The sequence below is a fragment of the Epinephelus lanceolatus genome, chromosome 11, assembly GCF_041903045.1.
Source record: "Epinephelus lanceolatus isolate andai-2023 chromosome 11, ASM4190304v1, whole genome shotgun sequence".
NCBI lineage: Eukaryota > Metazoa > Chordata > Actinopteri > Perciformes > Serranidae > Epinephelus > Epinephelus lanceolatus.
Window position 1 is genome coordinate 22,058,296 of NC_135744.1, and position 23,869 is coordinate 22,082,164.

General features: G+C 41.1%; 2 protein-coding genes across 2 annotated transcripts; both read right to left on the reverse strand.

The window, feature by feature from the left end:
• Nucleotides 1-2,818: 2,818 nt before the first annotated feature.
• On the reverse strand, nt 2,819-7,949 carry rom1a (retinal outer segment membrane protein 1a). Its single transcript, XM_033610406.2, has 4 exons — nt 7,717-7,949; nt 4,614-5,044; nt 4,271-4,517; nt 2,819-3,867 (listed from the first exon to the last, which is right to left on the reverse strand). The coding sequence occupies exons 1-4, from the start codon at nt 7,864-7,866 to the stop codon at nt 3,652-3,654; spliced, it is 1,044 nt and encodes a 347-aa protein (XP_033466297.1). The 5' UTR covers nt 7,867-7,949; the 3' UTR covers nt 2,819-3,651.
• A 3,325-nt stretch (nt 7,950-11,274) lies between these two features.
• On the reverse strand, nt 11,275-20,847 carry LOC117261188 (uncharacterized). The gene is made up of 8 exons (XM_033633491.2): nt 20,763-20,847; nt 19,343-19,572; nt 16,230-19,083; nt 15,853-15,881; nt 15,444-15,605; nt 13,329-13,395; nt 13,052-13,156; nt 11,275-12,795 (listed from the first exon to the last, which is right to left on the reverse strand). Exons 2-8 carry the CDS (start codon nt 19,549-19,551, stop codon nt 11,998-12,000), a joined length of 4,224 nt encoding a protein of 1,407 aa, XP_033489382.2. The 5' UTR covers nt 19,552-19,572; nt 20,763-20,847; the 3' UTR covers nt 11,275-11,997.
• Between the last annotated feature and the right edge of the window lie 3,022 nt (nt 20,848-23,869).

The window sequence follows — 23,869 nt, forward strand, 5'->3', positions numbered from 1 at the left end:
ATGTTCGCACACCAAAACCTTTGCAGATTTGTCATTGATCCTATCTTCACTTACTTTACAGTAATATGGGAAAATGTGGTCTTTGGTTTCTCCAAAACCCAAGATAGAAGACAAATATTTTTTTGATATTGCATTTGATAATGATGTTGGAAAAATGTATTCTTAAAAGTAAATTTAGCAACTGTACTTCAGATGCTGCTAATCATTACGTTTACACAATCAATTTTCTTTACATTGCAATGCTGTATTCCAGTGTCTACTGTTGTTTCACCTCACTGTATTTGGCATGCTGCCCCCCGTTGCCCCGATTGTTGTGTATGTACATTCTCATGTGTTCCCTCCTGCCCTTTATGTGTTTTTACTTGCTGTGTAATTGTCCTCCAGGGACAATACAGACTTCAAATAAAGTTGAAGTTGAAATTGAAAGTCAATTTTGTGTTTTCCCTCTATGGCTGTAAAGGCTGTATGTTTTCTAATATTTTTATCTAGTGTGATATACCCTAGGCTCTGTTTTTGCTGTTCTATATCTATATCGTCCCCTGTACACTGAATGTGTGTCATGTTCTTTTGTTTAATTAAATACATAAATTTAAAAAAGATTAATATTATAGCTGCTGCCTTGGTTGTTGCTGACACACTGATGTCAGTTATTAATTTAATATCAACTTCACCTTGGAATAAGCCTATATGCTCCCCAATGCCTTTACTAAATCCTCCTAAGATCCAAACGTATGTTTGCATTTTTAAATTCCCCTAGCTATTTGGGATCAGTGGGACCTGATAAGTATAAAAAACTAAATACTGTCAACGATAACAAAGTCCCAATATCTTCACAGGAGTACTTCCTAGTTAACAGTGTCTTTACTAGTTACTGTTGCTAAAATTGGTTAAAGTTGTTGCCATATCAAACTATAAACATTATTGATTATAAATAAACAAGTTTCAACCATAAAATGTGATCAGGTTTTGGACCTTGTCCACATTTGTATCAGGATCAGCTGCAGGCTGCCATCTTGTTTTTACATGGATGAGCGTATTGTGGTCTTACTACCACTAGATGGCACAAAAAAAAGTGTCCACGAACAAGGACAACAGATCTGAGTTGAACAGAAAAAATTATAAGGTCATGTAAACCCAAGATGTGATGTCCTCATATGAGGACACAGGGTCTCAGGAGGATATGACTGTAATACGCCTCAGTCCAAGTAATGTTTGAAGCCAGTGGACTAGGTGTTGTTGTTCCCTATTAGCATTTTTGTTTTTCTGTTATTCTGATTATTGACAGGTTTATAACAACTGTAATAATAATGGACATCCAGTGATGACAGTAGATAGTACAACAACAAGACAATGCACAAATAATTAGTTATATATAGACCAGTGAATTGAGGTGCTATTGAGATATACAGATTAGAGAATTTGCAGTGAGAATACATGGGAAGCCTCTGAGATCTTGACTGGTAATTTAAGACCTAAATATGGTGTACTACTTGTTTTGAGTCAGAAGCAGTCCGCCTATCCCCTAATAATCACTCAAGACACAGAGATGTTTTTAAAAGGACCTTTAATAAAGCTATTCACATGGGTTGAAATAGATTTCAGGGTAACCAATACTGTGTTTTTAGAAAGAAACAAAGAAAGTGTATGATAATTCCCTTTTATATTTACTGAACTGCCTGGAGACATGGGGAAAGAACACAAATTCTTCATCTGAATTTGAAAAATTATATCCCAGTATTATATATATATATGTTTTCCAGTACTTAATTTCCATAAGCAAACAAAGCCTTGGCTCATAGTTCACTTTGCATCTTACATTCACCTGACGCAGGTGTCTAACTGCAAGGGCAGCAGGTTGAGTATTAACAAATGGGATTAAAAGCTTTAACAAAGGTGTCAGAACAGAGGACACACTCAATGGCTTTCACTGCATTACTGACATTGATTATCTTCATAATCCTTTTGTATTCCTTTCACTGATGGGGACAAGAGAGGCAGGGAGCTATTAGCGACTCAGAGTACCTGTTAGTGACGGTGACATCTGACAGGTGAAGTATGATAATGTCTAACAAAAAATAGAAGCAATAAGTGACTCCACTCCATAAGGCAATTAGGGACCTCAAACTTTAATAAGACTTTTGTTTAGTGATGATCCTTGCCTCTGGGGGGCCCCAGGCAAAGGAGGCCCTGTCCTAACTATCGGTATCCAGCTGTCATACGGTAGCTAGAAGGGGCCCGAGGGGGGTTTTGGTGCAGTGGCGGTGCATTGTATAGTGCCTTTATGAGGTTTAAGGGAGGTCAAAGCTTTAGGATTGTAAAATGTGCCAAAATGAGTGGCCATCAGAGGCTCCTTTCCCCCAAATGTTTTTTCCGTGGGGCCCCAAACATTTGCCAGAAGCCCCTGCTTCTGTTATATTATGTGGTAGTCCTGTTGCAGAGCAGTGCATTGTGCCTCATTTCATTCTACAGTCAGCTTCATAGCCTTGTTTTATAAGACTGAAAATATTTTTTGTGTTTTACTGCTTTGGATACAGACTCTTGAGGATGCAATTAACGATGCACATCACATTCAAAAGCCAAAGAAAGCAGTGAGGTGACTCTGTGTATTTGTGGAGCTGTAAACAAATATAACAATAAAGGACTTATCATCAAAACCAAAAAACAAAGCAGAGAAATAATTTTAAAAATCAAATTTAGTTGAAATCATGTGTTTACAATAACTTATGTGGGTGAGTATGTTTTCTGATGTTATACAGTACATAGGCATATATTAAGGGGGTGGGGGGTTGAGGGGGCGCAGGGGACATGTTTTCCTCAATATTCAGAACATGTGCATTTGTCCCCCCAAATAAAAACATGAAAGTAGCAGAGGACTTTGACAAAATTAAAGACATTTATATCACAAATTGATGCAAATGTAGAAAATTCAGTGTTTGATGCTAAAACTTTTCAGATGGGGGACAACCAACTTTTGGTACTGTTCGTATGATATCCTACAGAATTATCGGTTTGGTTAAGTTTAGGAAAAAAGTTATGATTGGGTGATGTCATATTACGTACTTAAAGTTACGTAGGTTAGGAAAAGAAATACAGTTGGGTGCCTTAAAAGTTACGTGGTTAACGTATCATGACGTCGTACCTTAAAATAACTCAAAGTTCACTTCATTTTACAAGGGACACAAACACCAGTGTCCTGGGGGAAAGACCTATGTTTGTTTGATCCATCCACAACCCCAACCTGCATCCTTATGCAGATTTTCGCTTTTTATTCCACTTCCTTCTTTACTCCCGTTAGCGCATTTGTCACTAGCCTCCTTCACAATTAGGTGGATTATATACGAATTCTGGTGCATTACTTTTCGCAGGTAACCATACAAACAGTGCACGAGAACAACGGAAGCGAAACCTACACCCTTGATACAGTGTGTGTTTAACAAAGGGGGTATCAATTCACCATATGGAATTTAAATGGGAAAGTACAGTAATGTAATAAACATTTACTTATTCTGTGACGGTCATCGGACAATAAAAAATACTATCCCTATATCTGTGAAATTCATATTCTGTTTTCAGATTTAAATAATCAATTATCATTCATTAGTTGCCTTCTCTGTGTAAAAATTATTTACATGTGTGTACATCATTTATGGTTTATTTAGCTGCTGGAGCTGCGCCTTCAGCAGCAGCGCCTTCCTCCACCTGGTTCGTAAGCAGGAGGAACTTCAACATGGGTCCGATGTACTCCATGACGGTGTCTTTCACTGATTTCTCCAGCAAGTACCCTTCTGTCTCAATCTCTGTGTTTTCATTCCCTGCCACTGCATCCATGGCGGTCTGCAGGAAGCGCAAGCTCACCAGCACAGAGCCCTGGGAGGAAGGAAGGGGGGAGATAATGAGTGGAGCGGGTTAAATGTAGGGCAGATGTAAGTGGTGATTGATAGAAATTGCATTAATTGTGCACATGAGACTCTGTAAATGAATGAGGAATCATGTGATGTTCACTTTCAATCAGAGTCAAGATGCTCATAAAAGAAATCTTTAAATTATTCAGCAGAAAAAAATGCATCTAGCCTTGTGTATGCTGCTTACATTTTATACAAAATGGTGAGTTGCTGCAGCAGAATTTTTCCTGCATGTGTAAAGACATAACACAATGTGAAAGTGTGCTTTTATACAGCCTTGGCAGCTCTACCACTCACTGTTATACCTCCAAATTAAAAATGAATCTCTGCCTGAAATCACAGTCCCTGTAAACCTCCTCATAATATACCTGTAAGAGGAAGACTGACAGTACTCCAGCCCCAATGGTGTTCATCAGGCCCATGTAGTAGTTGACCAGGGCCTCTCTGCAGCCTCGGAGGTAGATGTTGAGCTCCTCGGTTTGGTAATCATAGTTATAGTGAGCTGAGTTGTTGGTGAGCTGATACTGGATGCATGGCCGTGGAGAGCTGGGGTTGCAGCAACTGAATGGGACTCCATCTACCAAGTAACGGCCATCCACGTTGCTCTTGATGCGGCTAAGGAAACAAGAGAAAGGTATGATTACATATATGTTCCTGTAATGGGATGGGAAACCCACCGCCCAATTATGTATCATACTGTCCGCAACTTACTCTTTCACTTCCTTAGTGCTGAAGTCAAGGTAGCGGTTGCTGATCCACTGGACCTCAAACCAGTCCCTGAAGTCATTGTTTCCACAACACTGAAACTCCATCTGCAGGCGATCGATGTTCTGTTTCTGGAAGCAGCGGCCCGGGGTGTCGGTGTCCTTGTAGAAGCGGATGCCGTTCCTCAGGCCGGCCTTCAGAGAAGACTCCAGACTGCCCTTCATTGCATAGCTCATGATGACAGCCAGCAGCATGAGGACAGTGAAGAAACAAGAGACAGCAAAATAGGGCTTCAACATGTTCTTCCAGCGGGGAAATCGACCAGCATCCAGAGCATCCTGACAGATCTTTGACGCAAAGTAGTTGATACCCAACGAGGCCAGACCAACGATCATGAGGGTGTTGGGCACAACATGTATGTCCGAGTTATCCATTACCTGGAAGCAAGTCACACAATAATGTCATTATTATTTGTTTGCTGGAAGGAAACAAGGGAAACATGCATCAGAACATATCTGGTAAAAACCTGGAAAGTATGTCTTAACGTCAATTTACAAACACCCACTAATAAGCAAATATATTCCAGTTATTAAAGGTCCAGTGTGTAGGATTTAAAGGGATATATTGGCAGAAATAGAAAGTGAACAAGTATGTTTTTGATTAGTGTTTAATCACCTGAAAATATACATTGTTGTGTTTTTATTACCTTGGAATGAGCCATTCACATTATGTTGTTCGTGGTCACGTATAATTAACTTCATCTGTGTAAATTTTTTGTGATATTGCCAGAATACATGCTTAAGAAGGGCATCTTGCCCGATACGTCCCAATATGTGGCAATATTCAAAATTCAAACTGGAGTATTGTCCCGATCTTGTCTACAGAGATTACCGCGTTTCTAAAGTAGCCCAGAAAAGACAAACCAAATGCTTGCTCTAGATAGAGACATTCTTATTTTTGCCTCGGCCACCGTAGTTAGCAGCCCCTCAGCGATGAGCACCTCAGAAAAATACTGATTTATTTAATTTGAAACTGCTTTATTCAGTGTTAGCTGGTTTTAATCACCTGGTCTGTTTGTTCTGGAGAGAAAGAGACCTCTGCGGATTATGTGGCTCCGGGTAAAAACTTCCTGAACGTCTGGATCAGAGGCACTCATTCAGTTATTAGAGACAATAGGTGAGGACACATTAGCAGGTGCTAGGCTAGCGGCCCGTCTCTGACATGCCAAATTGCATCGGAGAAACACTGATTTGTAACGTGAAACTTTTATTCTGTGTTTTTACCGGTTTAAATCACCTGGCACATTTGTTTTGGAGAGGAAGAGAACAATAAACACGGAAGGGATTCTAACCAGAAGTCTCAGTGGGCTGCAATCTGCAATCCTCACCACTAGATGCCACCAAATCACCCCAAATCATTCACACTGTTCCTTTAAACAGCTTATTCTCATAAAGAAACTACATGATTCTGGTAATGAGTAAATATGCAAACCTGGCTGCAGCTATAGATATATAGGTGTAAATTATAGATGCACTGTGCCCCATTTTATTATATTTAACAAATTCAGTCTGACTTTACAATCTTGAATCAAAAGTTTAAGTTTCTTTGGGTTTGTTCAACTTGATCACATGACATTTGTTGAAGAACCCTCACAGGTTCAAAAGAGTTCAACCCTTATTTATAAAGGGGAGGACTCCTAAAAAGCATGCGTACTAATTTTCATCTGCAGCATGACAGTCAGCCACAAATATGAATGATTAAGAGCCTCTCAGTTTAATCAGAGTTTAATGAGCGTTGAGCAGCTCACGCCAAGCAGCTGAGGCTCAGCTGTGTTGCTCAAGGGCACCTACAGTGCACGAACTGTAGCTGCACATGTCATTCAATTGCTCAGTCTAGATTTTACTTTACTTCAAACTCACACTGTTCAAAAAGTGCATGAACTAAAACACATGTCCCTTGTGAAATGTGGTATTGCCATGTAAGGCTGTAGAGTTTCACGCTCTGTATTGTGTGCAAAAGTCTTTTAAGTCTTCTAAATTCCACTGGTTTTTGCAGAAAATCTTGACACAAGCCACATCTCTGAAACTTATTGTACAAAGTGACCTCTCAAGTGGTTTATTTTAGTTAAATGGAGCTTTGAAAGGCCACTTGCATTTTGTTGGATGGAGGACACCCACATTGAGTCTGGTTGGCGTATAGATGTAAATCATTTTCATCAAATCACATTTTTCTAAGTCTAAGTCTCATCAATTCTGTAATTTATTTATTCACTTATGGTGTGTGTCTTTCATTTCTTTTTTCCAAAATATATACATGTCCATTTACACTTTTTACAGTCATGCAAACAGAATATTGCCATAACCTCAGCTGTCAAAGGATGAAACAACCCAAACAGGTCAAACAAAATTCTGTATTTAGGTACATTTAAAAATATTCAAAATCATGTTGATAACACGAAAATAGCTGTAACACCATATTTGTGCAAACATGATCTTTTTGAGGCTGCAGCTATTTAAATGTGGGAATGAAATACATCCATATAAAACTACATAGGTTTGTTTTCAATGCAAAGTTGTGATGATGGCCTTCAGATGAAGGGATTATGGTGATTAAGACTGACAGAGCCTGGTTTATCAAATGATGAGTCAAGATTCAAAGTGGGTCACAGGTGTATTTACCTGCTGCTGGTCTACAACAAGGACATTTTGTATCAGAATCACCTTTTATTCATCTTTTCAAGACCCATTTTTATGTTTTCTCCCAAAATGACGACAGTTTAAAAGTAAGACAGACGGCTGAACACAAGTGTGTAATCAGCTGTATCACCTTACAACTTCCAAAAATGCTGTTCCTCAGTCTACTGGACTGCATCATGATTGGCAGTTTATGTTTTACCTGTTTTCTCTGTCACAAAAGGCCACTAGGTGAACTGATTTTCTTCTCAGTATGACCACAGTTAGACTATTCACACCACTATGTAGTTACACTGAGAAACATAATTACATGTCACTCACTCTTGCAGCTATATTGTAAAGTATTACACTATTAATTGTAATCTGTTGGTAACTTGCAAGTTAAAAAAAAGAGTCAGAAACAAAGTCTGGAATACCTCTGCCCTCCTGCGGAGCTCCGTCTTGAGGATGCAGCCCAGGGTGAAGGTGATAGCCCCGGCCACTGTGGCACACCAGGAGAGGAGCCACAGTCCCTGGGCTAGCTTCACCCTTTTCTGAAAGGGGAACTTCATCTTCATCACCACCATGGTTGCAGCGAGGGAATCCCAGTCTCACCGCAGGGAATAGGGGAAGGAGAGCGACGAGCCAACGAGGGCCGATGCTGTGCTGCTATGTCTGCGAGGGAGAAGGAGAGGTCAGAGGCAGGACTCAGATATGAAGAGGACAAAATGGAAATTCAACCCTAAAGTGGAAAAATAAACCAGTAGCAACAGAGAAAGCATAATTACACACTGATGATAGATTTGAAAAAATGAAAAAAGGTCAAAAGAAGCTGCAGCAAAATCCTTGAAGAACAAAGTTTTACAACTTCACAAGTGGTGCATCTCCAATAAAACAAATGTTAGTGCATCAAAGTTCACCTTATTTGTCTTCCCAAAAAGTGCTGAAAAAAGTCCAGTTATCTCCACCGACCACTATGCACCGTCCAGTGTGCCACGCAGTGGATTTGGCACACTGGATTTGGCAAACCTGAATGCAGGAGCGTCTTAATACTAATGCCTACCTATCCTATTAAAGTGGTCTGTGAATCCAGGCCATTGTCTGCTCAGCATCCACCACTCACACAGAGGGACACGGATGACAAAACAAATTAAGCCTGACAGGGGAGATGGATATTATAAGACATTAACTGTGTAACAGGTATCCTCTGGACACAACTTTGAGTGCGCACATAAAGAGGAATATATGTGACGTTAAAAGAAAATTCAACTTGGGAAAAAATAATATTTAAAGAAATAAAGAATTTTGATTTATATTCAATAATAACACTTCTTTTCAAACATTTTGATTTCCCATCTCTGCTTATTATCATTACGTGTGAATTTTAAACGGAAGCATGAAAAGGAAAAACATTAGTGTATACAGTCAGAGAAATAAATTCACATTGATGAAAAGTTCCTCTTGAGGATGAGTATGTGACAGGTGAGTAAATGTTGTTTATCTTATTGCACCTGTGAGGAGCTCAGAGGGATAAATATGGCTCTCTCTTTGGTAGTCCTGTGCTGATCATCATCAGGTTGGGTTGTCAGCAGGATTTAAGAAAGTTTCAGGCAGAATCAAAACAGCACGAGGAGGAGGCTCTATTTGCCACCCTGAAACTGGTGCTACTACCTTGGGTTTTTATACGTACCACAACCAGGTAGAGGATTCTTCATTTCGTATTCACCCTGCTTATCCAGGTCAGAGTCACAACAGGACAGGTTGGGAGAGTCCGTGTCCTGTATTTGACCCTGGAGCACTGTGAGTAGAGGTGGAAATCATGTTCACTTTGCTTATTCCAATCACTTTTTTCAGTTCACCTCACATTCATATTCACGGGTTATGTGGTTATTTCACTTTTTTACCTCAGTTTCAGGGTCACATCACCATTCAAATGCACATCAGAATTGGCCCAGTCACCAGAAGAAAATGTCGACATTGTACGTTTCTGCAAACCACAAATACACAATACTGTATATTTGTACATTTTATACCTCTAAAGTGGCATAATATATGAGCTGACTTTGATGGTAGATGGTTTGGCACCTATAGATGAAACCAGGGGGGTAAATATAGACACTGGGACCCATGGGGTGGGGGGGGCCCGTGGAGAGAGCGGTTGGAGGGTCCGCTCTCTCTAGAGCAGAGAATGGGTCCTTGCGAGTGATTCAACAGGCGATCTCAGAAATATGCCCGTGTTTAAAGAACACACCTTACAATATAAATCTGTCATCTGCTATTCATGTCCTTGAGAAGGCAAACCAATCTCCATCAGACTTTCTGTTATTTTTGTTTTGTAAAATAGTCAGTAGCAAACTATAAAAAAAATCATATGTTCATTTTACATAAAAATATAAACTGTAAATTAAGTATTTTAAAAAATCCATTTAATGAGTAATTACCTATTTTATTTGGCATTTTATACTAGATACTATAAAGTTTACGATAGCTGTTTCGACACAAAATCTGGCATCAAGGCCCATCGTAATAGCGTGCACTGGGCCCATCCTAACTACTATATGCCACTGGGTGAGACACCTGGCAAGCTGCAGACAACTGCAAACCACTGCTCGAGACCAACAAACAGCAAAATTGTTGGTTTCATAGCAATGTATTGCTGCATCTTCCAGCAGCTTTTTAGCCACTCAATGTGGTGTTTTTTAGCAACCTGTCTCTGTTTTTCCTGCCAGGACAGTGCCATTAAATGTGACTATGAACATGAACATCAGTTGATAAACACAAAGTACAGCTGAGGCCAGTGGGAATGCCATTAGTTTTGCAGGTATTTGGTCATAAACTACAAACCAGTATTTTGACCTGATGATAAAATGTTAGCAGATCACCAAAGTTCTAAGAATTCATCCTGAGAGGCACGTAAATGTATGTTTCAAATGTCATGGCAAATCATCCAATATAGTTACTGAGACATTTCAGTCTTAGTCTTAGGGCTGTTGTGAAACTGCGCTTACTTACAGCAACAAAAAGTTTATCTTAGATGGGTTGGTACAATGGACAACCAAGAAAGGACGGCAGAGGAGATACCCGCACACCAATGCAACTGGACTGGACAGCCACAAAAACGTTCACAACCTGAGCCCAATGCAAAAAAAAGTCAATTTATTTAAGACATCTGTGCTCAAAAAGAAGGGTGCTCAAAGTGCAAAAAATGGTCAAACAGTCCTTAACTTTCATCAGTGCTGACACATTTCAATCTCCGCTACCTGCAGCAGCCCCAAAGAAAGTGGCTAAAGCTCCTGGATAAAAACCCCTGGAAAAGTCAGGCGATCACCAACAGTAATTAGATTCATCCTGTGAATTCCTGTGCAACATTTCATGGCATTTCATCATCCAGTAGTCATTGAGATATTTCAGTGTGGAACAAACCAGCTGACCGATCATCAAACTGTCACACTGAAACTGCCATCCATACAGCCAATACAGCTAACGTGGCTAAAAGCATACTCTCAGTGTGGATACATAAACTGTCGCAGGGGCACAGTTTTTGGTTTGAATACTGACTGACAAGTACATTAAAAATGGCTATATTTTGATAGTAATAGTTGCTTGCGATGTTCTTGTTGATTGTGCAATTAGGTAAAACACATGCATAAAAGAGAATCCAACTCTCGTGACCCCCTGAGTAACTGTAAAACCGCTCTGCAGCCTGTATAAAAGCCAGTCCAGAGGCTGTAAAAATCCTGACATCCTACCAGCTGCAATCTCAATGACCTTCAAGGAGATGGGCTCAGACTGCACAGACTCTGAGAAACACCTGCCACATTTTGTTTAGCAAAATATTTCCTCCCCTTTACTATAATGTCCCTTACCTGTCATGCTATTCCTTAATCTAGATTTAACTTAAACTTTCCAGAACATTTCCTAGGTAACACTTAAATCTTCATTTAGTCCTTTTGAGAGAAAGCTGATCAGAAATAAAACAAATGCAGACCGTTAAATTTGTTTCATTGTTACATTTGGTTTATTAGATGTTACATGGACAGAGTTACATGGATGACATTTACACAAGCTTGTGAAATGTGTTCAATTGCAAGCTTTTCTTTCTGTCGTTTAATTATTATAACCACAGGAAATAAATATTTTGCACAAAGACAGGACATTTTTTTGCACATACACATATTTTAAACTATTCCACAACTGTATTTGTAAGTATACATTATGTCATATAATACATACCTAGTAAGACTATTAGATAGTGATTAACACTTGTAGTACATAGCATGAAGCAATGCATTCAGCGGTGCATAACTTTGGCTACCTACACAAGAAGTACATCTTATATGAATACATAGTGTTTCATGCAATAAAGCAAACAGAATAAGAAGAGGAAAAGCCTATATCTGCATGTATACAACCAAAAATACATATTTCACTATTTAATGACCATGTCTAAGCAGTTAAAAGTGTAAAGTAATGTATACAATGTGATTATTTAATTAAGTGTAGATTTTTATTAAGAAACAAATGAGGGAGAACAATGTGCCGTCTGAAGAGTGTTAATTAAAGACGGGGAAAGAAAATTCAAAGGTTGAGTCTCCTCGAGCCACATGTTAATTAGAGGGGCTGAACCACTGAGCCGCTGAAGAAGAGGCTCATTTAACTTTTCCTAATAAATAAAGATTAAAGTTTCAGATGCAGCGAACAGTGCATCCATGTTTCTGTCACAGCTGTGTTCGCTCCCCTTTCAACAACTCATCTGGAATCCCTCCTGTCCAGCTGTGCACCTCAGCCCTGCCCTGACCCTGTCCTTCAGCGGGCTGCGCTCCACACATGAAGTGGTTGAACATCCGCTCAGCTGACTGCAGGCCAGTCAGGCTGCTATCTGCCTCTGACGTCCTGCTCAGCCTCACCATAGCTGCATCCCTGTCATTGTTCGTTCTCCAGTGATGAATGATCTCATTATCTAAATCCCCAGTAGCTTCGCCCCCTTGGTGGTGGAGGTCCATCATGGCCTCTGTACCTCTTAGCTCCTTCTGCATGTGATGGCGAGCCAGAGGGATTTCCTCCAGGCTGGCTGACCGGATCAGGATGGCAGAGCCATGATTTGGACTTGTGGAGATCCTGAAAGTGTCCTCACCTGCCGTGCCGTCAGACAGATTCTCATTGTGCATGGTGAATTGGAGATGAGGTATCTGCAGTGGGCGGGGGTAGTGTCGTCTGAGGATCTCCTCACCCCCTGACTCACTGTCTTTGTCATCTGCTTCCCGGTGTCTCCACACTGGAACTCTGTTTGATCCTGTCAGTATAAATCGTGGGGTCTCGTCTCCCAGCTCAGACCAGTCAGACTCCTCCTCCTCTGGGACTGACCCCAGAGGTTGCTCCTGCCCACCTGCTTTGGCCTTCTCATAGGTATGATTGTCCATGAACTCAGCCGGAGGGGGGGCGATGGGAGGAACCACCTGATTCATGGCATCATCTGTCTGAAAATGGAGCTCAGTTTTGTGTAGCACTGATGTTACCTACAGTAAGTAGAGGTTAGTAAGGGATCAGTTTATTTATCAAATGATGCAAAGACAAAGAATAAACAGGTTTGTGTAAGAATAAATATAAACATAGTAATGCTGAATTCTGCATGTGCAAGTTTACAGAGGCTTATCAATATTACATTTTTATGTTTTGGTCCGTTTATTTTTTGCCAATGTTTGTAATTGTTGGGGTGCCCTTTTCTGGTTTTCCTCTTCTGCCTCTGAATGGAATGGAAGATAAAGATCTTACATTGAATGTTTCCACACTGTTGGCGTATTTTGCATCAGCAAGCTGCTTCGTCAGTGCCGAAATACGTCGGTTCAACCTCTCACGTTCTCCTTCCATACTCTGAGCCTGTCACAGAAAGCACAGGAACCACAGTGTCACAGGTAAACTTTCAGTAAGTGGGGGAGTTTTAATAACTTCTACCGCTCAGTCAATGTTAATAATTCAGTAGCAGAAGGCTCCTACATGTCACAAAATTCAGGCTCAATCACAAGAAACAAAAAAATGCTTCCAATCTCACCACTGAGTGAAGCCTTTGCTCTAGAAGACTATTAGTCTGCTGTGTGGAGGAGCAGTTGTCATGTAATCTGAAATGAGGCCCCAAATGAGAGAGGGAAGTTACTCAACAATAATACAATATATTTTAGTATACATGCACATTGTATGAGGCAGTAATATAGCTATGCATTATTTGCAGGTGTCATCTTGGGTCTGAAACACAAGACAGAGTAAAAACAGAGGTGAAATCTCATTTCAAAGCATATTTCTAAGGAAAACATATCAGGGCAAATTTAGCCTTGAATAGCTTGATATACCCAGGTACAACAACAATACATCACAGTTAAGTGTATTTCATTCAATTTCTTTCACATCCACAAGTAGCCATTATGTTACATATCCCTAGTAATTGTACATTTAAAAAGGACTTCATCAGAGCCCAACTTTATGATTTTGGTTACATGATTGAGAAATAAGTTGATTCAGCAGCCTAATTAAGTAATAATCTTTAAAATTTGTATTTAAATAAATGTCTGTGAAGTCAAGATCTATTGCCGAATGAGGTAACACACTGGTTATTGAGCCTATGACCCACTGACGAAAACCCTTGCATTTGCACTATTATGAACTGGATGTCTGTGGCAACAATCTCGGGAGAGATAAGGCAGAGCTAGCACAACAGAGTCACTGTTCATCTCACTTTGGTGTGAAGCAGTATACTGTTTTTTCCAATCTCTGCTAGCATTGCGTTGTTTGTAAGTGAGATCCAAAAACACACCTGCATTTACCACTAACGCCCATAGGTGCCATCAAAGAGAACAAATCAGGTATCTTCGGAATTGTAACTTTTTAACATGTGTAACACCAAAACTGTCTATTAAAGAGCACAAGCTAATAGAACTCGGTTTTAGGAGGGGAAATGTGAATTCCGTCGTGGCCATGGATCTGTGGACAAGCTCTTTACCCTTGCAGGGCTGTTGCAGGGGTCTTGGGAGTTTGCCCATCCAGTTAACGTGTTTTGTGGACTTGGAGAAAACTTACGACCGCATCCCCCAGGGAGTCCTGTGGAGGGTACTGAGCCCTCCGATCCTTGTATGACCAAAGTGAGAGCTGTGTCCACATGCTTGGCATAAAGTCAAACACATTTTAGGTGGGTGTTGACCTCCACCAGGGTTGTCTCTTGTCACAGATGCTGTTTGTGATATTCGTGGACAGGATTTCAAGGTGCAGACAGGGGAAAGAAGGGGTTTGGTTTGGTGACCTCAGAATTGCATCTCTGCTTTTTGCAGATGGTGTGGTCCTATTGGCTTCATCACACTGTGACCTCCAGCATGCACTGGGGGGGTTTGCAGCTGAGTGTGAAGCAGTCGGGTTGAGAGCAACTCCAAATCTGAGGCCATGGTTCTTTGCCAGAAAATGGTGGACTGTCTCCTCTGGGTTGAGAGAGAGTTGTTGTCCCAAGCACAGGAGTTCATGTATCTTAGGGTCTTGTTCACGTGTGAGGGTAAAATGAAATGTGGTTTGTGGGGTGTCAGAGGTAACGTGGGCACTGCGCCAGACCGTCGGGGTAAAAAGGGAGCTGAGTCACAAGGCAAAGCTTTCAATTTACCTGCCCATCTACATCCCAACCCTCACCTATAATCATGACCTTTGGGTGGTAACCGAAAGAATGAGATTGCAGATACAAGCAGCTGAAATGAGCTTCCTCCATAGGGTGGCTGGGCTCAGACATCGGGAGGAAGTGCAGAGTAGAGCCGCTGCTCTTTCAGATCAAAAGGGGCCAGTTGAGGTGGTTTGGGCATATGATAAGAACGTGTCATGGGCGCCTCCCGTTAAAGGCATTTCAGGCATGTCCAACTGGTGGGAGGCCCCAGGGTAGACCCAGAACATGCTGGAGGGATTATATCTATTCCGGTCTGGGAAGGGATTAGCGGATAAAATGGCCAAGTTAATGAAACATAAGAAGGAATTTGATGTAATCTTTTTCTGTCTGCTGCTTCATTTTCTGAGTCAAGTGGTTTGCCCACAACTTTTGCACATGGTCTGGAAAAATTACAGATTTGCTCCAAATGAACTAAATCTTCAAAGAAAATAAATTGAGATGACAAAAACAAAGGTCTATCCATGCGTTCTTTACCTCCCAAACCTCTCTGTGAGGCTGCTAAGCTCCATACGTGTCCTCTGAAGCTCTGCCTCCAGAAGCTTTTGATTGCTCATGAATTCCTCTCCTAAACACTCCATCCTCACTGCTGTCTTCAGCAAAGTTTGATGCAGACCTTCATTCTGCTCCTGTAGTACCCTGTCAGGTGGATACACAAAATAAGAGATATAAAATGGAGTAAGACATGAGCATTCTATGAATTCCTTTCATTGATCACTTTACTATTATATTACACATTGGTTGTTAAATTGTAAACGTCAGTGTTTTCTGTGATATTCACATACAAAATAATTTGAGCGTGCAATAAACATGGATAATGTCACATTCATGGTTGCCACTTGAACTATGATTATTAAAAATCCAAAAGGAATTATGTCATACTTACATGATCCTACCTAGTTCATGTGGCTTTTCCTATGTGAAAGAAAAATGACATTCAGAAATACCATTACAGAAGGCCAAAGAATAAAGTGAAAAAAAGCTGAAAATGGAAAAGAATAAAGACGATGGAAAAGTCAATTAAATTACCATTAGTTTGAGCAATCCATTGTCCTGTAATAACTAATCTAGTGGCCACTGTGACATGCACACTGCTGCCCAAATCAATAGACAAGCAAATGAGTGGAACATTATTACATAACCAGTTAATCAAGCATGTGTAACGTGGGCTGCTATTGACTTGCCAATAATTACTTCATGGCACGCTGTAATAGAGGATTTCATAAATAAGTATAGGACTTAACACCAAGAGAAATGTCATACTTTATCTGATGATGGGCCAATAAAGCTTGTCTGTTCCTCATCCTGGCTAGAGGGGCTGCTAGTGTTCCTGGAAGAATTTGCTTTGCTGGAAAGAGACTCCAACTTCTTGGGTAAAGGGGGACTGCCAGCATGGTGGCCGTCATGGCCAAGATTATTATTTTTGGTGTGGGGCTGATTGTGATGTGAATCTCCATGTTGATGGCTCGGACTGTGGTGGTCACCATGATGGTGCTGATGGCTCGGACTGTGGTGGTCACCATGATGGTGCTGATGGCCTGGACTGTGGTGGTCATCATGGTGGTGCTGATGGCTCGGACTGTGGTGGTCACCATGATGGTGCTGATGGCCTGGACTGTGGTGGTCACTGTGATGGTGCTGATGGCTCGGACTGTGGTGGTCACCATGATGGTGCTGATGGCCTGGACTGTGGTGGTCATCATGGTGGTGCTGATGGCCTGGACTGTGGTGGTCATCATGGTGGTGCTGATGGCCTGGACTATGGTGATGCTGATGGCCTGGACTATGGTGGTCTTCATGTTGATGCTGATGGCCTGGACTGTGGTGGTCATCATGGTGGTGCTGATGGCCTGTACTGTGATGGTCATCATGGTGGTGCTGATGGCCTGGACTGTGGTGGTCATCATGGTGGTGCTGATGGCCTGGACTATGGTGATGCTGATGGCCTGAACCATGGTGGTTTTCATGTTGATGTTGATGGCCTGGACTGTGGTGATCTCCATGGTGGTGCTGATGGCCTGTACTGTGGTGGTCTCCATGTTGATGTTCATGGGCTGAACTATGGTGGTCTCCATGGTGATGCTGATGGCCTGAACTGTGGTGGCCATCATGGTGGTGCTGATGGCCTGAACTGTGGTGGCCATCATGGTGGTGCTGATGGCCTGGGCTATGATGGTCTCCATGGTGATGGTGATGCGATTCACCATGGTGGTCTCCATGGTGGTGCTGGTGCTGATGGCCTTGACTGTGGTGGTCATCATGGTGGTGCTGATGGCTTGGACTATGGTGGTCTCCATGGTGATGGTGATGGGATTCACTGTGGTGTTCATCACAGTGGTGCTGATGGCCTGAATTGTGATGTTCTCCGTGTTGATGGTGATGCAATTCACTGTGGTGGTCTCCATGGTGATGCTGCTGAGATTCATTGTGTTTATTTCCATAGTGATGGTGATGGCCTGGAATTTGGTGATGGTGTCTATGATGATGATGATGATGAGGTTCACTGTGGTGGTCTCTATGATGATGATAATGATGATGATGAGGTTCACTGTGGTGGTCACCATGGTGATGATAAATTGTGTCACTGGTTAGGCTCTGGCGTCCATGGTGACGTGGGGTAGTTGGGCGTTCAATGGTTGGGTGGTCGCTATGGCGGCGGTGACCTGAACTGTGATGTTCTTCATAGTAATGTGTTGGAGTGTGGTGACCTTTACGAGGAGTTGTGATGTGGTGGTCTTCATGGTGACGATGATGAGAGGGGCTATGATGGCTGCCATGGTGACGGTGGTCTCCATGATGATGGTCTCCATGGTAATAGTGATAGGATGTGTCTTTGTGGTCTCTGTGGTGATGAGACTTGTTGTGGTGGTCACCATGATGATAGAGAGGACTGTGGTGGTGTCCGTGGTGATGGTGATGACTTGTGTTGTGATGGTCTCTGTGATGATGGTTATAACATGGGCTGTTGCGATCACCATGGAGATGATGATGACTAGAAGCATGATCGTCTCCTTGGTGACGATGGTGGTTGTGCTCGTAAGAGGGCGAATGGGAGCGATGCTGAGAGGCTTGAGACCATGATTGACTTCTTTTCAAACAACGAACATCGGTGCAGCTTCTGTGACCCGTGCGATGGGGTGAGCCTGTAGAACGGTGACGTTGACGCTGGTGAGAAGATTTAGAGTGAGAAGGCTGAGAAGAGTCCTTGCTGGTATGAGAGTACTTGCTGGAGCAAACTGATTCTGCAGTGTCGTGCCGACTCCTCGGCTGACTGTGTTTCTCAGTGCTGCTGTCTCCCTTACTGGATCGAACAGAGGCTTGCCCTGGACTGCAGGGTCTTTGAGCATCTGTAACCCCAAGAGTGGTGAGTCTCATCGGGCTGAGCACCTGCCGAGTGATCTCATTAAGGAAGGCAGAGAACTTCATTTTCTCCTTCATTAAATTCTTCTTGGCTTCACTTTTTCTCCTCTCCTGTTCATTTTCATCTTCATTTTCATGCCAGTCTTTTTCTTTGGGTCCAGTGAGAGCCTCCATTGATTTGCTTTTGCGGACACTTCCATCATATCCTGAGCCTCTTGTAGCCCGGTTCTTGGTTCCCTTGGTGGGGCCGCTGTGAGAGGACTTACCTTTCTCCTGTTTCTGTTTAGCAGAGAGCCTGTTTTGATAACCTCTTTTATCTATCAAAGGGACCGTGTCGTCTTCCTCCTCAAAGTGCTTGTGTTTCCCAGAAATGTCAGTACAGGACTGCGAATGCTGAGCCTTCTTAAGGGGATGTCTATCTGAACAGTCACTGCTGGAGTTTGAGGACAGGCTAGAGGAAGATGTTGAAGAGGAGGAAGAAAATGAAGATGAGGAGGAGGAGGAAGAGGAAGAAGAGGGGGAGGAGGAGGAGGAGGAGGAGGATACTGATGAGGATGAAGTAGAATGAGAAGAAGAGGAGGATGAAGAGGAAGCAGTTGAGGAACTCGAGGGAGCTTCTGAGAGAGAAACGTGGCGATGGTTTTGTTTGCGATGGTAATGGTGAGAGTGAGGATGATGAGTCTTGTCTTCATCATGCTGATGCTGATGGCCGGAGGGAAGATCACTGAAAAGGCTGTCGTCCGCTGTGGAATGGGTGCTATTTCAGAAAGAAAGTAAAATTATTATAGACACACTGGAAACCAATATAAGACTGAGACAAGCTAATGATAATGATAATTATTTTTTGTAATAACAGAGCAAATTTATGAATCAAAACTCTCATAACAAACAAACACAGAAGGACACAGATCTCTGCCACTTTCATCATTATCATATAAAAATTAAAATAAAAAGAGAAGCACATATTCTATACATGAGGACAGGCAAGAAACAGTAGATAAGAAATCCATAATTACTCATGGCTGTCATTATCATCTGACTGATGTGACTTTTGCCGATGATGATGGCCTTGATTCTGGTGATGGTGCTTCATCTGTGGAATTTTTGAGTTTGCATTCTTTCCATGCTTGCGGTCTTTCTCTTGATGGTCACACATTTCAGGCTTATGACCTTTGACGCCTTTGGTGTCCTGATGAGTACGTAAAGGTCTGAAATATTTCTCCATCAACTGGCACGATATCAATCCCTGGGGAAAAGTTGCATAATTCAGTCTGCAGTGACAATTATTTTCCTATCCACTTTACAGAAATAGACACATGGTAATATTTGAATTTTAATTCATACTATTATTGCAGTAAAGTAGGAAAAGATAATGATTACAAAATGTATGATTGATAGATACCAATACAGTACTACTTCATAAAACTATCAACCCAATCACCAGAATGAATGTTGGTATTATGTTTCTGCAAACCATGGATACGTTACGCTTATACGTTATTATGGGGCAGATACGTTACAACTTTCCATTTCAACAACACTGTGGTTCACATAAAACCACTTAGTTATGGTTAGGAAAAGATTTTGGCTTAAAATACTTTTGGTGGCACTATCCCAGCAGGAAACACAGCGATGTCTCCATAAAACACAACCGTTTTTTGCTGCACCATCGTAAAAGGAAATGCAGTGCTATCTCTGTTAAGAAATAAAAGCCTTTGATGGCACTATCCCGACTAGAAATGCATCAATGTCATGATAAAAAACAACCGCTTTTTGGGAACTATTGCAGCAGGAAAAGCAGCAATGACTCGGTTAAAAGACAAAAAAATTGTGGCACTATATCCTTTGGAAACACAGCCACTGATCGCTGAAAAACACTCACGTTTGGGTGATAAAATGCTGCTGGAAGACTCACTGAAGTCACTGTTAATCTCAAACAGTTGTCTCACCATCACTAAGCATCACACCATCCCCTCCATTTCCCAATGACAAGGTCAGCTCATATGCTACATCACTTTAGAAACATTTATATGATACATATGAAATGTACAAAAGTAACATATCTGTGGTTCGCAGAAACCAACATTGCCTTCTGGTGACTGGGTTGAAAACTATACTCGCTTACTACAGAGGTAACATGACTGATTATCAGGTGTATGTACATCATTTCTAAACTGTACGGAAGTATTAAAAAAAAAATCTATTTTTGAAACACATGTAGTGCTACATGCAATGTAAAGGCAAATGTAAAAAAGTCAAATACAGACTTCTCTGTGTAAAATTAATCCTTGTGTTATGAGTTGCATGCAACACTATGAAACATATAATAATAAAACAAGTTGTCAGTTTCTAAAGCAAGCTCAGTGAAATTGAGAAAGCAGCTACAGTGAAGTTAATTCAGAAATAATCTACCATGCAGCCAGCATCTGTACTTACGTCCTCAAAGAAGCCACAGAATGACACAGGCGGTGTTCAGTGAAACACTGACTTTCTCCCAATGATCCACCGTCCAATTGAACTGGGAAGCACATGTAAAACCCGCACACACCCACACATCAATATATACTCCTGTGCCATCCAATGACAGAGCGACCAGTTGTTGTACTCTATTAAACTCTGCTGTATGCTGTTCTGTGTGTGATGACTTATGCACATATTTTAAAGATACCAGCATGAATGAATACATATTCAGTGAAACTTTACATACAACAAACATAAGATCAGTGCACACTGTATGTTTGTATACAGTGACAACGCCAGAATTTTTTCACTGTTGTAGCTAAATGGGGCCACTGAAAATCTTGAGGTGGCACACCAAAACCAAAAGCCATAACTACAAATCAGTCAATGTGTTTATGCTGTTGAAGTGTATAGGCTTGTTGAAAAATATGTAAATACCACAACAGGTGTTGAGTTCCACAACAGTCTCGTTTGAATGTGTTATGTATTTGTATAATCATGTGCTTGGTGATTGATTGTTCTTCAAATAGATTTAAAAAGACGAATATACAGCTTCAATTTAAAGGAGTACATTGATTGTGAGGTACAAAGCATTTACTGTGAAAAGGCCTTCTCAAGTTTAAGGGAGACTTGTGGGTACCACAGAACCTTTCTTCATATATCAGATATTAAAAAAAAAAACACCTACGCACAATGACAAGAACCAATCTATCCATTCAACCTTGTACATATGAGAGCTTTACAGTCAGGCAGAGAAACCAAATCATGTAGTTCCAACTCTTTTTGAAGGTTATTCCAATTGAAGGGAGCAAAGCACATAGAAGCCTTGATATTTTAGACTGAGTTTTGGTCAGATTTCTGTTTAATCAAAGTACAAATGTACGAAGGGAGTTCACCTAACATGGCTTTATAAATGAACAAAAACCAGTGACTGAGCCTACTACAGGTCAAAGATGGCCAACCAGCCCTGGAATAAAGCGTACAGTGATGAGTGAGGGCTTTACAATTTTCAACAAGTCTCAGTGCACTATCATACGTAGTATCTAATATGTACAAACAATGTGCCGATGCATTCATGTACATCAAATCACCATAATCTAGAACCAGTAAAAATGTAGCAGTCTTTTTCTAACCTCAAAGGAGAGGCAGGACTTGACGACCTCTAACTTCTTTCCCTGAGCAACATCTGGAGTGTTCACTGGCTACTTCTTAGCATTTGAGAAATGCATAACCTTAGTTTTCTTAACAATTAAAACCATCTTTAGTTGTGAAAGCTGAATCTGGATAAGATTTAAGACAGCTTGCAATTTGGCCAGACCCTCTGTGATAGATAAGTATATTACTGTGTCGTCGGCATAAAAATGAAAATTGGCACCAACCACATTTTGACCAAGACTATTAATATATATTGAAAATAGCAGCGTACCTAACACAGAACCCTGGGGTAAACCTTCCTGTATTCACATGTGCTTGTTACTCATACTTCTGTTCTTTTTTAACTTTCTTTTAATGGCTTTTTGAACATCTTGAAAGACTTGAAAGTGATAATAAGCCAAATATTTTAATATATTTATTTTAGGATTTTGTTTAATAAACCACTCAAACTGCCAAAAATGAATGTTATAAAGTTGTTGTTTTGTTTTTTTTGTTTTGTTTTTTTGCAGTTTGGCTTTCCATAATATCTCAACATATCTCAATGATGGGTTTTTTTTAATTATTATTTGGAGGTGCCCTGAGCACATTATAGATGTTTTAAAGTCGAGGATCTGAGTGCCTGTGCCAGCCAAAAAACACTGGCTTCCAGCATTCATTCTTCAACTTGTACCAAGGTCCCTTCAGTGCTGCACATCAAAGGTAGCAGATGAAGAAATGTCAGAGGTAAACTCTCCTGTTGAAGTGAGCCAGTGTAACTGGAGGCATGGTGGTGGGTGGGTGTCAGATGTCACCCACTTTCCTCTTGCACTACTTAAGCTTTAAGTATTCACAAAATTCCCTTTCACTCGTCAGAATATGTCAGTGCTCGCTGTGAAAAAGGCCCCAAAAGAAATCACTCTGGATGTCAGCAGTTTGTCACAAAGATGATTCTTCCATCTCATGAGAACAGAGCAGAGGTACAGAAAGACTGTGCTGCCCACAGTTCGCATGTTAACAACAGAGTGTCACGGTATTGATCAGGATGTCCCTATTATGTCAGAGCAATGGGCAATCTAATATCTCAGAGTAATTGAGAGATACATTGAACTCCAATAGAGTGACAAACGCAATTACACATCACAGGGCTTTGTTACGTTTTATTAATCCACTCATGACTTAGACCATTTTCTCATGTCAAGAAGCACATCAGACAATACAAACCACAGCTTGTATACAAGAGCCAGATGTGTCATTTCTGTTGTAATTTTGCATCATGGATCTTCATCGCCGCCGGCAGCTTTCCCTGTATCAATGTAATATGGCTCAGATCCACTGTCAATCAATGGCAGAGCTGCACTGCTGTCACTCATTGATAAACGCAATGGAAAGTTAGAAGAGGCAACTGACAGTCACACACAAACATGTGACGTATCGGTGAATATTTATAACACAGACGTTCACGCTTGTAGGGGGTTATTACGAGGATTCCCAAGGACAGCATGTGACATAGTTGCATCATGCAGGATCTCATCAAAGGACCGATAATGATTGCAGCACGCTCTATGCTGTAACACACCCATCTCCTGTGGGATAATTTACTGAACGCATTTTTCACATGCAATTTATTTGCTATAGCTTTCAATAAAGTAACTTTAAATATATGAGAGGGAAATATGACCACTACATGCACTACTTCTTAACAATATAAAGTTTGTTGCAGGTGAAGGGCTGCAACATGCAGCCACCCACTGCTGTGGTGCATCATACAGCAAATGTAAGCAGCATCTATCCATCTAGCCATCTATCATCCATCCATCCATCAATCTATCCATCATCCATCCACCTATCATCCATCTATGATCTATCTATCATCTATTCATCCATCCACCATCTATCTATCATCTATTCATCCATCCACCATCTATCCATCCATCATCCATCTATCATCC